General features: G+C 55.1%; 3 protein-coding genes across 3 annotated transcripts; 2 read left to right on the plus strand and 1 right to left on the minus strand.

The window, feature by feature from the left end:
• Positions 1–223: 223 nt before the first annotated feature.
• On the plus strand, positions 224–1,408 carry CTAM01_13215 (uncharacterized protein; the record flags this gene model as incomplete). Its single annotated transcript, XM_060529219.1, has 2 exons — positions 224–374; positions 465–1,408. 2 exons carry the CDS (start codon positions 224–226, stop codon positions 1,406–1,408), a joined length of 1,095 nt encoding a protein of 364 aa, XP_060376160.1.
• Positions 1,409–1,758: 350 nt separating this feature from the next.
• CTAM01_13216 (Sec7 domain-containing protein) lies at positions 1,759–7,393 on the minus strand (the record flags this gene model as incomplete). The annotated part of the gene is made up of 2 exons (XM_060529220.1): positions 1,759–6,039; positions 6,095–7,393. 2 exons carry the CDS (start codon positions 7,391–7,393, stop codon positions 1,759–1,761), a joined length of 5,580 nt encoding a protein of 1,859 aa, XP_060376161.1.
• A 1,911-nt stretch (positions 7,394–9,304) lies between these two features.
• CTAM01_13217 (dihydrolipoyllysine-residue acetyltransferase component- pyruvate dehydrogenase complex) lies at positions 9,305–10,804 on the plus strand (the record flags this gene model as incomplete). Its single annotated transcript, XM_060529221.1, has 2 exons — positions 9,305–9,616; positions 9,746–10,804. The coding sequence occupies 2 exons, from the start codon at positions 9,305–9,307 to the stop codon at positions 10,802–10,804; spliced, it is 1,371 nt and encodes a 456-aa protein (XP_060376162.1).
• Between the last annotated feature and the right edge of the window lie 671 nt (positions 10,805–11,475).

Consider the following 11,475-nt stretch of genomic DNA (forward strand, 5'->3'; position numbering starts at 1 on the left):
AGGTCCACGCAACTACCAGCAGCCTGTCACTCGTGCTTATCTTATCTTAGCGTCCGGGGACCCTTAGACCGAGCTTCCTTCCCTCTCTTTCCCCCGCCATCTCCAACGCTTACAGTCCGTTCATCATCGACAGCTTCCCGAGCTTCACAACTCCGTCGCAAACACCACCACAGCTCTGCCACCACACAATATTGACGACAAACACAATCGCGACCACCTACTGATGACAGAACGCATCGTCCCTAACATGTCCGCCAATTCCATCCCCATATCCGGCCTCGCCGAGCTCGAAAAGCATCTCGACGACCTCGTCGCCTCCCCAGACACGCCCCTCGAACCAAAGCTCCTCGATGATGTAGAGCTTCAACTCAACGGTCAGTCCACATCCTCACCTTTCTTCTCCCTCGCCTCTACCACTCTCTTAAAACCATCATCCAACTCAAAACTAACAACCTCGCTCACAGAAACAAACACACCCCCCCTCCTCCCACGCCTCCTCCCCCCTCTAACAACAATCCTCAAAACAACCCCCCACGACCCAAAACAGATCGTCTCCCTCACAATAAAACTCCTCGCCCCCGTCCCCTTCACCAAGACTCTCCAAATAGCAGACGAATCCTCCCTCCTCGCAGCCCTCCGCTCCCCCTCCCCGCACGCGAACCTCCTCGCCCTCGCCATCCTCTCCAAAGCATCCGCCTCTCCCTCCGACGCAGCAATCCTCTCCCTCATGCCCCGCGTCGTCGAAGAGCTCCTCCGCCGCTGGTTGTCCGCGCCCCAAGTCGAGGTCGGCGAGCGCGCGGGACGCGTGCTGGGCGATTTACTCGACGTAGACTGCGAACTTCCGCCGCCGAGTCATCTCCCCAGTTCCTCTGCGAGTGAAATCGTGAAGAGGAGAGCGCCGGGCCAAGGACGAATGTGGCGCCGCATCTTCCACGATAAAGAGCTCTTCGGCCTCGTCCTCTCTCTCGCAAAGGGCGTCGACCCGTCCCCCACACAAGAAGGCGAGCAAGTCACACTCACAGAGCGCCAACTCTCCCTGGCACAAGGCCGCATCCTGCGCATCCTCCCCCGCCTAGCGGCCCTCAATATCGTCGAAGTAGGCGTGTCGCAGTTCCCGGACCTGACGGGGTCTTCAGAGACGGGTCTCCTTCAGCTGGCCGCGCTGCATATGGTGGATAAGAGCGATACGCTGATGCACCTGAACCTCATTGACTTTTTCGAGACGTTGCTGAGCGTCATGCGCGTGGTGGAGCACTCGCATCGGACGATGGGTATTTTGAAGGATCTGGTGAGGCAGGCGACGAAAGATGACAATTTGTTGAAGAACGCTCTTCGTAGTCTGCCGGATCGGACTGTGCCGGAGGAATCCGAGGCACTGAGGGCATTCATTAGGGACGTTCTAGCTTAAGGCACATGTCGCACACCTCGAGACTTGAGTAAGAAGCGAAATAGGCGTTTAGGGATCATGGAAAAAAGGGGCATAATGACAAGCAAGCACGGAATAAAACAGCTTCTGTTAATAATAGTTCGACTTTGGTCGATCACAGGCCCACCAGGATATGGGGGGACGGTGAGTAGAATACCTCAAATATGGACACGGAACTGCGAACAAACATCCCCTCGACGATCCGAGCCGGGTCGAGTAATTTTACACTGGAAAATGATCCTCTCCTACAGTCTATCCATTACGCCATCCCCATGTGCGTGCTCTCTGCCGTATGTTTTGTGTTTCCTTCCAAACAAAAGTTCCACGAACATCTAGCGCCTCATTCTCGCCGAGGCGTCACCCTCGGGCCCGTCGACGGTGTTTTCCGTGGCGCTGCTGATGATGCTGTCCCTTCGATCCACTTCCACCTTGGTCATCCCCTCAATACCGAGACCGACCTCGCCCACGCGTCTCAACACGAGCAAGAGCGCCGTCCTGAGGTCCGATGTGAGATCCTTGCCGAGAAGCTCCACGGCCATGACGTAGAACTCCTTAATGTGCTTCTGGAAGGCGTCCACAGGGAATGCCGCATAACCCTCAAGAACGTCGACCACCACGGGTCGCCAAGCGACAATGTTGCGGTGCTGGCTATCCTCCTCGAGACCGACAAAGTCCTTGATGATGCTCTTGCACAGCGGCACCAGCGCCTGCTCAATGGCATCGCGCGCCGCCGTGCGTTCGTGGCTGTCGTCTGCGTACATGCGGAAGAGAATGGCGACGTACGTAGCGGCCGCTCCGCTCTCCTGCTTGAGCAGGTTGGGCGCTTGCTTCATGAACCCCTCGCGCCAGAGTCGCATGCGCAGCTCCTTGTCCGCGTTGAACTTTCTCGCAAAGAGGTACGACCTCTTAAGCAGTGCCATCAGGCGAAGGAGCTCCGATGTCGGGATCTGGTTGTACACGGTATCGTTGCTGAAGAGCTCGTTCACCGTCTCAATCATGAGCAGCTGTAGCACGCATCTGGAGATGATTCTGTTGAAGTAGCGACGACGGGCCGCTGTGACCACGACTGGCTGCTGCTGCAGGTTTGACGTTGGCTTGAACTCCTCTAGCGGGGGTTGGGATTGGGGTGCGACTGGAGCGGTCGGCGTCTTCAGGTCATCCTCGTTGATGCTTCCGAGGTTTGCATCACTTGAGTTGCTGTCAGAGTTCTCGCCGTTCTTTTCCGTTCCGTTGATCTTGAGGTTGTCCTCCTCCATTGATGCTTCGGTAGGACTCAGAGGGCCCGAGAACTCCAATCCGTTGGGCGGCATATCGATGGATGCTGTCGAGTTGATGGTGGTCGCGGAGAATAGCTGGTGAGCAGTCGTGCGTGCAAACAGCTCGCAGAACGCCCCCACGATCTTGGCCCAGTGCTCTGTTGTGAACTTGGTGACGTTCTTCAGGATAAGCTGCTGCAAACAGTTGCTGCCGATTCTGGAGATAGTGTCGTTTTCTTGGCAGATACAGAGGGCTAGTAATTCCAAGAAGCGGTCCAGCATATACTCCAATGCGTCAAAGTAGTGCGTGAATAGTGTGATCATGTTCCGGAGTGCCTGAATCATGGTTGTGGAGAGCCAGACAGACAGCTCCTCGTGATTGAGTGCATTATTGAGATCCGGTCGCGACCGCAGCACCATGAAGATGGGGTAAAGCTGCTGGCGCCAGAGGATATCCCAAAAGTCTGGTGGGAACTCGCCGCCGTACTTGAGGAGGGCCTCGAAGAAATACTCGAGCGCGTTCGACCGTACCTCGAGGTCTTCACCCGTCATCAGCACGTCGTGGAAGGCAAACAAAACCGGGAACCAGTATCCCTCCTCAACTGACGTCCGATTCTGTGACCTCTGCAGTGTGTCCGCTGCTGATGCTGTGTGTTCTCCAGCGGCGTTTTGTCCCTTTTGAGACAACGGGCATTCAGGCGTCTTGAGCATACGGGGAATGATTGACTTCAAGCTCTCAAGCGCCTGCAGACTCTTCTTCTGGAACTTCATGTTTTTGGAGAACTCGGTCAAGCACACAATCAAGTCGGTGAAAGCACCTTGTGAGATGACAACACCGAACTTGGTCTTATAGACCTGTGTTACGTTCTCGTATGCAAGGTTCACAATGCTCTCGTTTGTCTCGCGGGCAGCTACCGTGAAGACACCAAACATTGTCCTCCATCCAGAGCGGATGTTGTCACCTCTGGCTTGGATCATTTGGATCAAGCAACGCAATACCATGTCCTTGACAGCAATGTTTTGGGAATTTGCGAGAACGTGTTCAAAGGGCTTGAGGAAGTCTTTTTGGAACTTGAATCCGGCCAATTCCTCAAGCTCCATAAACCGCATTGACAGCTGTCGAAGCGAGTCCAAGGCAAAGAAGACAATGGTAATGTTGTTGTGGCATCCCACCCGGTTGAAGTGGTCTCCAAACACGTCCCAAATGTTGCTCCATTCGAAACGCACACGCGTCATGTTGTAGTAGGCGATTTCAACAATCTTCTGCAGACTGTAAGTTCGTGGAGAGTCGTTGGAACCAGACACCTTGATCTCATCCCAACTGACTTCTGTCAAGGCCTTTGCGAAGTGGACGATAGCCTCTCCGTTCAGATTGCCCGTGTTGGTAAATATTCTGTCGACTGCCTTGATCACCTCGTCGGATCGACTCTCCAAAGCAATTTCGCTGGAGAAGCCCTGCGGGCCGGTTCCAGACCTTGGGCGGCCTCCTCGCCTCTTGGACTGCGTGGAAGATCTAGAGTCACTAGTGTTTTCCCGCTGTGGAGGCATGAACCGAGCTTTGGACACATCGGGAACAACGCTCTCGTCCACGCCGCCTGTGATGAGCTGTAGGCGATCAAGTTGACTGATGCACATGAGGACATCCTTCCATGATGACCTCAGAACGTTGCCTTCAGTCTGTCCGAGCTCAAGGATGACCTTAAGGGCCTCGACATTCTTGGTCATCATCTCCTGCGGGTTGTTCAGGTTGGTGGTATTCTTGAGCGCGGAAACAAAGGCCTCCCGGGGCGTTGAGAGGTCGAAAACGCATGCAATTTTTGTTGCAAGCTTCATTCCCTCAAGGCATAGCTTGTTAATCTCAAGATTATGCGTCTTCTGCATCTGGCTGGACAAGGCTGAGAAGTACGACATCCATGTGACATCGAACATGGGGCCGATATGTTGGAAAGAAGTAGCGGGAATGAACCTGACACCAGACCGCTGGGCGTTCCGTCTCTGGTTCTTGTAGAGAGTCTTGAAGAGCTGCTCTGACCGTAACGCAATCTCTTCCGACTGTTGTAGATAGGCTTCTCGTTGCAGGTCTCGGCCCATGTTCGACAGCGCTTGGCCCAGTCCAGCAGCAATCCCAGTCGATGGTGGTGGGACAGTGCCAGCCGCAGCCGCCGCCTCACGTTCACTCTTAAGAACAATCTCGTTGCTCGCAATCTCATCGTAAATGGCCAGCAGGTACTCGTCCGGCAAGTCAGCATTGTCGTTGATGCCGCGGTTGTTCTTGATGAATTCCTCCTTGCTCATGCGTTTGGCGATTTTGCTGCTGTGCAAATCGGTGTTGAGCATGATGACGGAGTAAGCAAGAACATAGGCCGTGTCGGCGTTAGCAAATGCATTCGGGTTGCCCATCACGTAGCGCTCAGCAAACTTCAACATGTAACGATCGATCTTTTGCGCCTCTCCGGGGAGTCGGAAGGACTGGAGGAATGTCCGCAGCGCATCGACGAATCTCTTCTTGGTGAAATCCATGGCATCGACAAAAGCGTGCATGGTCTCGATGTTCTTAGGGTCGCCTTCTCCCAGGTATTCGCCAATCTGCGCCTTGTCTAGACGCTCTTCGGTAAGCAGAAACTTGGCGACATCTTGTGGGCTATCGCTCGGAACGAAGCCGTTTTCGATCAGCAGCTTGATGCCCCTCTTGGGTTTGAAGTTGAACTGCTTAATGGCGTTGTTCATGGCCGTCTTCCTCGCCTTGGCCTTCTCCAGCGACGCCGGATCGTCCTCCATGACGGGCGTCGAGGGCGCAGGGGTTTCGAAGCGAGACGGATTGTCGTACATGCTCGGATCAATCGAAGGACGTAGATCTTCGGAAGTTCTCGTTTCGCCATCTGGCCTCATGCCGTTGGTGTCTTGCCGCACAGCGGCGGACCAATCCACCATTGACCTCAGAGAATCCACTAAGGCGTCCAGAGCCACCCGCTTCATGACGTACTCTTTGGGTATCTCATTCTCGGGTTCGGTATGAGGCGTGATTTGTGCGACGGAAAGGGGCGGTGGCAGGATGGCTCTTAGCTGCCATTCGCCTGCTGACGTGCTCTTTGCGCTTCGTTCCTCGTATTGCTGCTCTTGAACGGGCGTTACAGGAACTGACGCTGTTGAAAACTTGGACAAGTCCTCGATAATGGTCTGGAAAATGTTGTCGACACTGCGCTCGCAGTCGTAGTTGAGATACGTCTCCACCAAGGCCTTCGAATCCGCGCAAAACCTGTTCAAGATGTTGACGACGTACACCTTTTGAGAGATGGGAGCTGTCCGCCGTGCCAATAGGGCGAGATAGATTTCGTTGAGAAATACTGCAATTTCCAGCTTGGAGGCATGTTAGCACCATGACAAGGAGCACGGAGAGAAGCTGAGCACCAACCTTGAAGGACTCTCTCATATACTTGAGCATCAACCAGAAAATCTCGCAGCAGACATCGAACACGCGGTCGACGGAGCTGGCACCGTTGCGCGTTATGCTAAGACACAAATAGAACTTGACTGCTTGAAGAAAGGTCGTGGGCTCGTTGCTTTTGGAGTTCGTAATGGTACATAGAGGAGAAGTGAAGACGGCAATGTTGTTGTTAAGGAGGGTGTGAATAAGGTGAAGCGAGATGAGCTTCGAGCGCATAGGCTGGCCGCGAAAGTCGTAGAGCTGATCAGGGGGCAGCACTTTGGTGGAAAGGTTGCAAAAGGATCGGAAGACTAAGTAGGCGTCCTTGATGTACACCTCGTCTTCGGCGTCCAGGGCTTCGGGGCTATCCTCAAGGGACGACTCGGGGGTGGACTGCTCGGATACGGATCGGGCTGCTTTCCTTCCTGGCTTGATCTCTGTCACCATAGTCGGGCCGTCGCCCAAGTGTGAATCATCGAAGCTCTTGCGGTGCTCCAAATCCTTGAGTGTGAGCTTCCCATTGCCATTCTCTTCGCTTTCGGCCGGGGTCTTTTCGGTTTCGGAAATAGAGACCGCTGTAGAATCTTCCTCTTGCTCCCCGTTTGCCTCTTCATCTTTTTCTTCGGCGATGGTGGTGCCATTGATAGAACCGCCCTGCTCAAAGGTGACATTGCTCGAGCTGTGTTTCAACTTTTCGAGGTTCACTCGGGCCTCCTTCATGTGCAATCTTGTCTTTACGCGCTCGAAGACGGTGCCAACCATTTGCGTGAGCGTTCCCTGCGCCATTTGCTGGTTCGCAGTGCTCCTCGAGAGGAGGAAAACATTATAGACTTGGCGGACGGCCTTGAGCAGACCGGCACCGTGGACGACAATCTTGTCGTTCAAGACAGCGGCCAAGAGCGACTTGACAATCTGGAGCTGGACCTCGACGCCGGTGGTCTCTCCCTGGAAGCAATCGCAAATGGTATCGATTGCTCGCTCGATGAGGGGGGCTCTGTCGGCGGGAGCATCTTGGTGGCCGTCTGCTGTGGTCGGCAAGCTGAAGTAGGAATATGATATGAGCTTTCCGATGCAATCGAGGGCGCCGGTGACTAGTTGGACATTGCCGGTGCGCGTTGCCAGCTGCAACGGGGCAAAGACTATTTCGGGGTCCGGGAAATTCGGATCGCTCTCCTTGATGGCAGTGAGGGTCTTTTGGAGGGATTCGGTGAGCTGCTTGTTCCTCTGGGCCTCTTTGGAAGCGGCAATGGCCTCCAGAGAGGAGACGAGGAATTTGAGGGAGCTCATGGGGGAGCACTGGAGACACCAAGTGCCATTCGCGAGTCGAGGGACGGTTCGTGATCAGGAGAGGTTTCCGTTTCGAGAGACAGTCGAGACGCCGATCTAGAAGTGTTGCAGTAGCAAAGGCAATGGCAAGGTATGTAGGTAAGCTGGGCCGGGCATCGAGGGGCGCATGCGCATATGCAGGGCGACGTGGAGAGGACGGCAACGCAAGGGGTGGGCCCCAGGTTGATGTCTATTAGTTTGGTGGTGTATCCGGCGTCTTCGGAGACGGCAGCATCGAAGCTCGGGGGTTCTGGCAGAAGAGGATGGTACTAGTGCGGTCGGTAGTAGGTATTGCTGACCGTGGTGGTGATGGTGTTGGTGGAGATGGGTTCCGAGGTTGGTGGTGATGGAGTGGTCGCCCCAGCTTCTCGAGAAATGCAATACGAAGCAACACCGCTATGCTGTACTGTATCCGTAGTCTGTTAGTCCTCGCGAATTGGACAGCACAAGTAAAAGGCCGTAGGATGGAGATGGCAATGACGGTCCAAATTTCTTTGAATGGAGGGACCCCCTGGCTCTGTCCCACGCTTAGCTTGGGGAATGGGACCTGGCACTTGGAGCTACCTGAGTTCATGTGCTGGTCTTGACGGCTTGCACTGTGAGCTCTTGGTGTACAGTAGAGCTGCTCGCAAGGTGAGGAAACGCTGGGCTACGTTCGAACACTGTGTAATGTGTGAATGGCGGCACTGTAATCCGAGGTGGCCCTGGTCGATTTAATGTAGCTGCTGCATGGAGCGTTCTTTTTTTTTTCCCCCAGGAGGACTCCAACAGCACAGCAAGAAGACGGAGCCATCTGGTTTACGTGGCGGACTGAGCAAGGCGTGCGTGCACCAGGGAGCGGCCACCTCTTGATTGTTTAATTGCCTTATGTCAGCAATTGGAGATGTGGCACGGACACCTCAGACCAGGCAGAAGTGGAGCTTGGAAGCTGAGGTAAGCAAAGTGTATCCGTGTTCTTTTGGACTTCTCTTTTTTTTTTTTTGTCTCAAGGAATGGAAGGAAGGTCGACGGAAGATGAGGTGTTACCTATCGTCGCATCGGTTATCCGAGTCTTATCTGCAGTGTTATCAGCTGTGTCACGTGGGGCTGCGCTTACCTGCGGCCAATGACCCAATGAATGGAGCACAATCACCGTAGGCCCGCACCGCTCTCAACATTGTCTGTTCTCATTGGACACACGGCCTCTTTTGCAGCATGGAAGGATGTACTTCGTACTCCGTCAGGTCCCTTGTTTTCCCGGGCTATTTCCACTCCTCCATCTCAAGTCCGAAAAGTTCCTCAGGCGTCTCGGTCTTAATCAAGGCCGCCCAGCGAGCAGAGCGATCGCGGACCCTGTTGGCCCTGGCCCATTGGCGTTAAGCACCGGCCACAATTATCGGCGAAACTTACAGAGCGCTACCTACGTAGTATTGTCCACTGGACCACTGTTGTCCAGGCCTCGCCCAGTGCCCTTCAGTGAGCCAACGTGCGCCTAACGGCCGTCCCTCCCTGCGGCGTATTTTGTAGGGACGCGCTAGCTCCCGATTCGGCCTAGCGCCCCAAGCTCCATCCAGCGACGGAGCTCAACGCAAAAAACTCCAGCCCCAAGGAAAGATTCCCGTCCGACAATCTCGAGCATCAACCTCGCCGTCCCAGAATAATCCCGCGTCGCCTTTCTTCCTCTCCCTCTTCCCCCCCCTTCTCTTCGTCTCGCGCAATCCCGTCATTCAATTGCCCCGTAGGCTTCAATTGTTCGACGTCGACGGTCCTTTCTTCCTCTGAAAAAGGATCATCATCTTGAATCGTCGCCTCCCCCCCGAGCCCGGTCCGCCGTCCAACCATCGCCAAATTTCTCCCTGCTTTCGCGCCGCCCGCGAGAGCTATTTATTCACCATGATCTCTTCAGTCCTGAGACGGACTGTTCGTCAGAACACCCTCCTCCGCACCAACCTCTCTTCCCAGATCCTGAGATGTTACGCCTCCTACCCCCCGCACACCATCATCAAGATGCCCGCTTTGTCGCCCACCATGACGGCGGGAAATATCGGATCTTGGCAGAAGAAGGCTGGTGACAGCATCGCCCCTGGTGATGTTCTGGTCGAGATCGAGACCGACAAGGCCCAGATGGACTTTGAGTTCCAGGAGGAGGGTGTTATCGCCAAGCTTCTGAAGGAGTCCGGTGAGAAGGACATCCCCGTCGGTAACGTACGTCCACCCCGATACCCAGTTCCAAATTCCCCTCGTCGAGTCCGGTCGGGCGCATTTCGCCATTTATGCTCATCAACATCATCAACACCCTCATGATGTACGCGCAAACTGACACTCCCCTCACAGCCCATCGCCGTCCTCGTCGAGGAGGGCACCGATGTCAGCGCTTTCGAGGGCTTCTCCGCCGCCGACGCCGGTGGTGAGTCCAAGCCCGCCCCCAAGGAGCAGCCCAAGAAGGAGTCCGAGTCCAAGCCTGCCCCTACCCCCGAGCCCGAGAACTCCTCCGACGACTTCAACAAGCCCGCCGGCAAGCTCGAGAACGCTATTGAGCGTGAGCCCAACGCCTCCTTCACCGCTGTCCGCCTCGCCAAGGAGAAGGGCATCAACATCCGCGACGTCAAGGGATCCGGCAAGGGCGGTAAGATTACCGAGGAGGATGTCAAGAAGGCTGTCTCTTCCCCGGTTGTCGCTGCTCCCGGCGCTTCCTACGAGGACGTCCCAATCAGCGGCATGCGCAAGACCATTGCCTCCCGCCTCGTCGAGTCTACCCAGACCAACCCCCACTTCTTCGTCTCCTCCAGCATCTCCGTCAGCAAGCTCCTCAAGCTTCGCCAGGCCCTCAACGCCTCCTCTGACGGCAAGTACAAGCTGTCGGTCAACGACTTCCTCATCAAGGCCATCGGTGTCGCCTCCAAGAAGGTTCCCCAGGCCAACTCCAGCTGGCTCGGCGATGTCATCCGCCAGCACAACACTGTCGACGTTTCCGTCGCCGTTTCCACCCCCACTGGCCTCATCACTCCCATCGTCACCGGTGTCGAGGCCCGCGGTCTCGAGGGTATCTCCTCCGAGGTCAAGAAGCTCGCCAAGCTCGCCCGCGACGGCAAGCTCAAGCCTGAGCAGTACCAGGGCGGCTCCATCTCCATCTCCAACATGGGCATGAACGACGCCGTCGACAGCTTCACTGCCATCATCAACCCCCCTCAGTCCACCATCCTCGCCATCGGCACCACCAAGAAGGTCGCTGTCCCCGCTCTGTCCGAGGACGGCACCACCGGCGTCGAGTTTGATGACCAGATCACCATCACCGGCAGCTTCGACCACAAGGTTGTTGACGGTGCCGTTGGTGCCGAGTTCCTCAAGGAGCTCAAGAAGGTCCTCGAGAACCCCCTCGAGCTCCTTTTGTAAGCAAAATCTGCTGTCGTTGTTGTTGACGTTGCGTTGCGCGTGCGGAGGCAAAAAAGAGGCATGATGTGAAAGTTTCGAAGAGGCGTATCCGGCGTGAGAGAATTATAGACAATCCAGGCCGATGGATATGACCTGTGGCTTTTTTGCCAAAGGGAGGAAGCGGAGGGCAGTGAAAGATGGGCCGAAAGCATACACCATCTGCTCGGCGGCGAACGAGGAACGAACCCCCCCCTACCACAACCTACTTCCCGTGTACAATGATCTCCTGAACTAATGCTGCATCTCGGGTGCGGAAGAGGTTTCTGTCTTGTACATTTGGTCTCCTATTCCCATTTTACCTAGAAATCCAAGCAGTTACCGTTGAAAAGCCGAAACCCTCTCCGCTATTCTCGCCTTTTGTTGTGATCTGTATGTGTTGGTTAAAACCAGCCAACTAGCCAGGAACGTGGCTTTTGGCGCGCTAACTCGAACTGGTTCAAGATCGGATGAACGCATCGACACCGGAGTTGCCATTGACCTGTGATCAGAGATGGACGGCCTACCTTACCTTCAGGCCCAGTCACATGTCAATATATTGCTTTCGCGATATTGCCATCGCTTGGGAGCTTTTTTGTTAGCCCAGTCAATGAAAGGAATCGTCAATATTAGTGCCGGTATCGGCCTCATAAGTT

Source organism: Colletotrichum tamarilloi, assembly GCF_030869305.1.
Source record: "Colletotrichum tamarilloi strain Tom-12 chromosome Unknown Scaffold_91.1, whole genome shotgun sequence".
NCBI classification, from domain to species: Eukaryota; Fungi; Ascomycota; class Sordariomycetes; order Glomerellales; family Glomerellaceae; genus Colletotrichum; species Colletotrichum tamarilloi.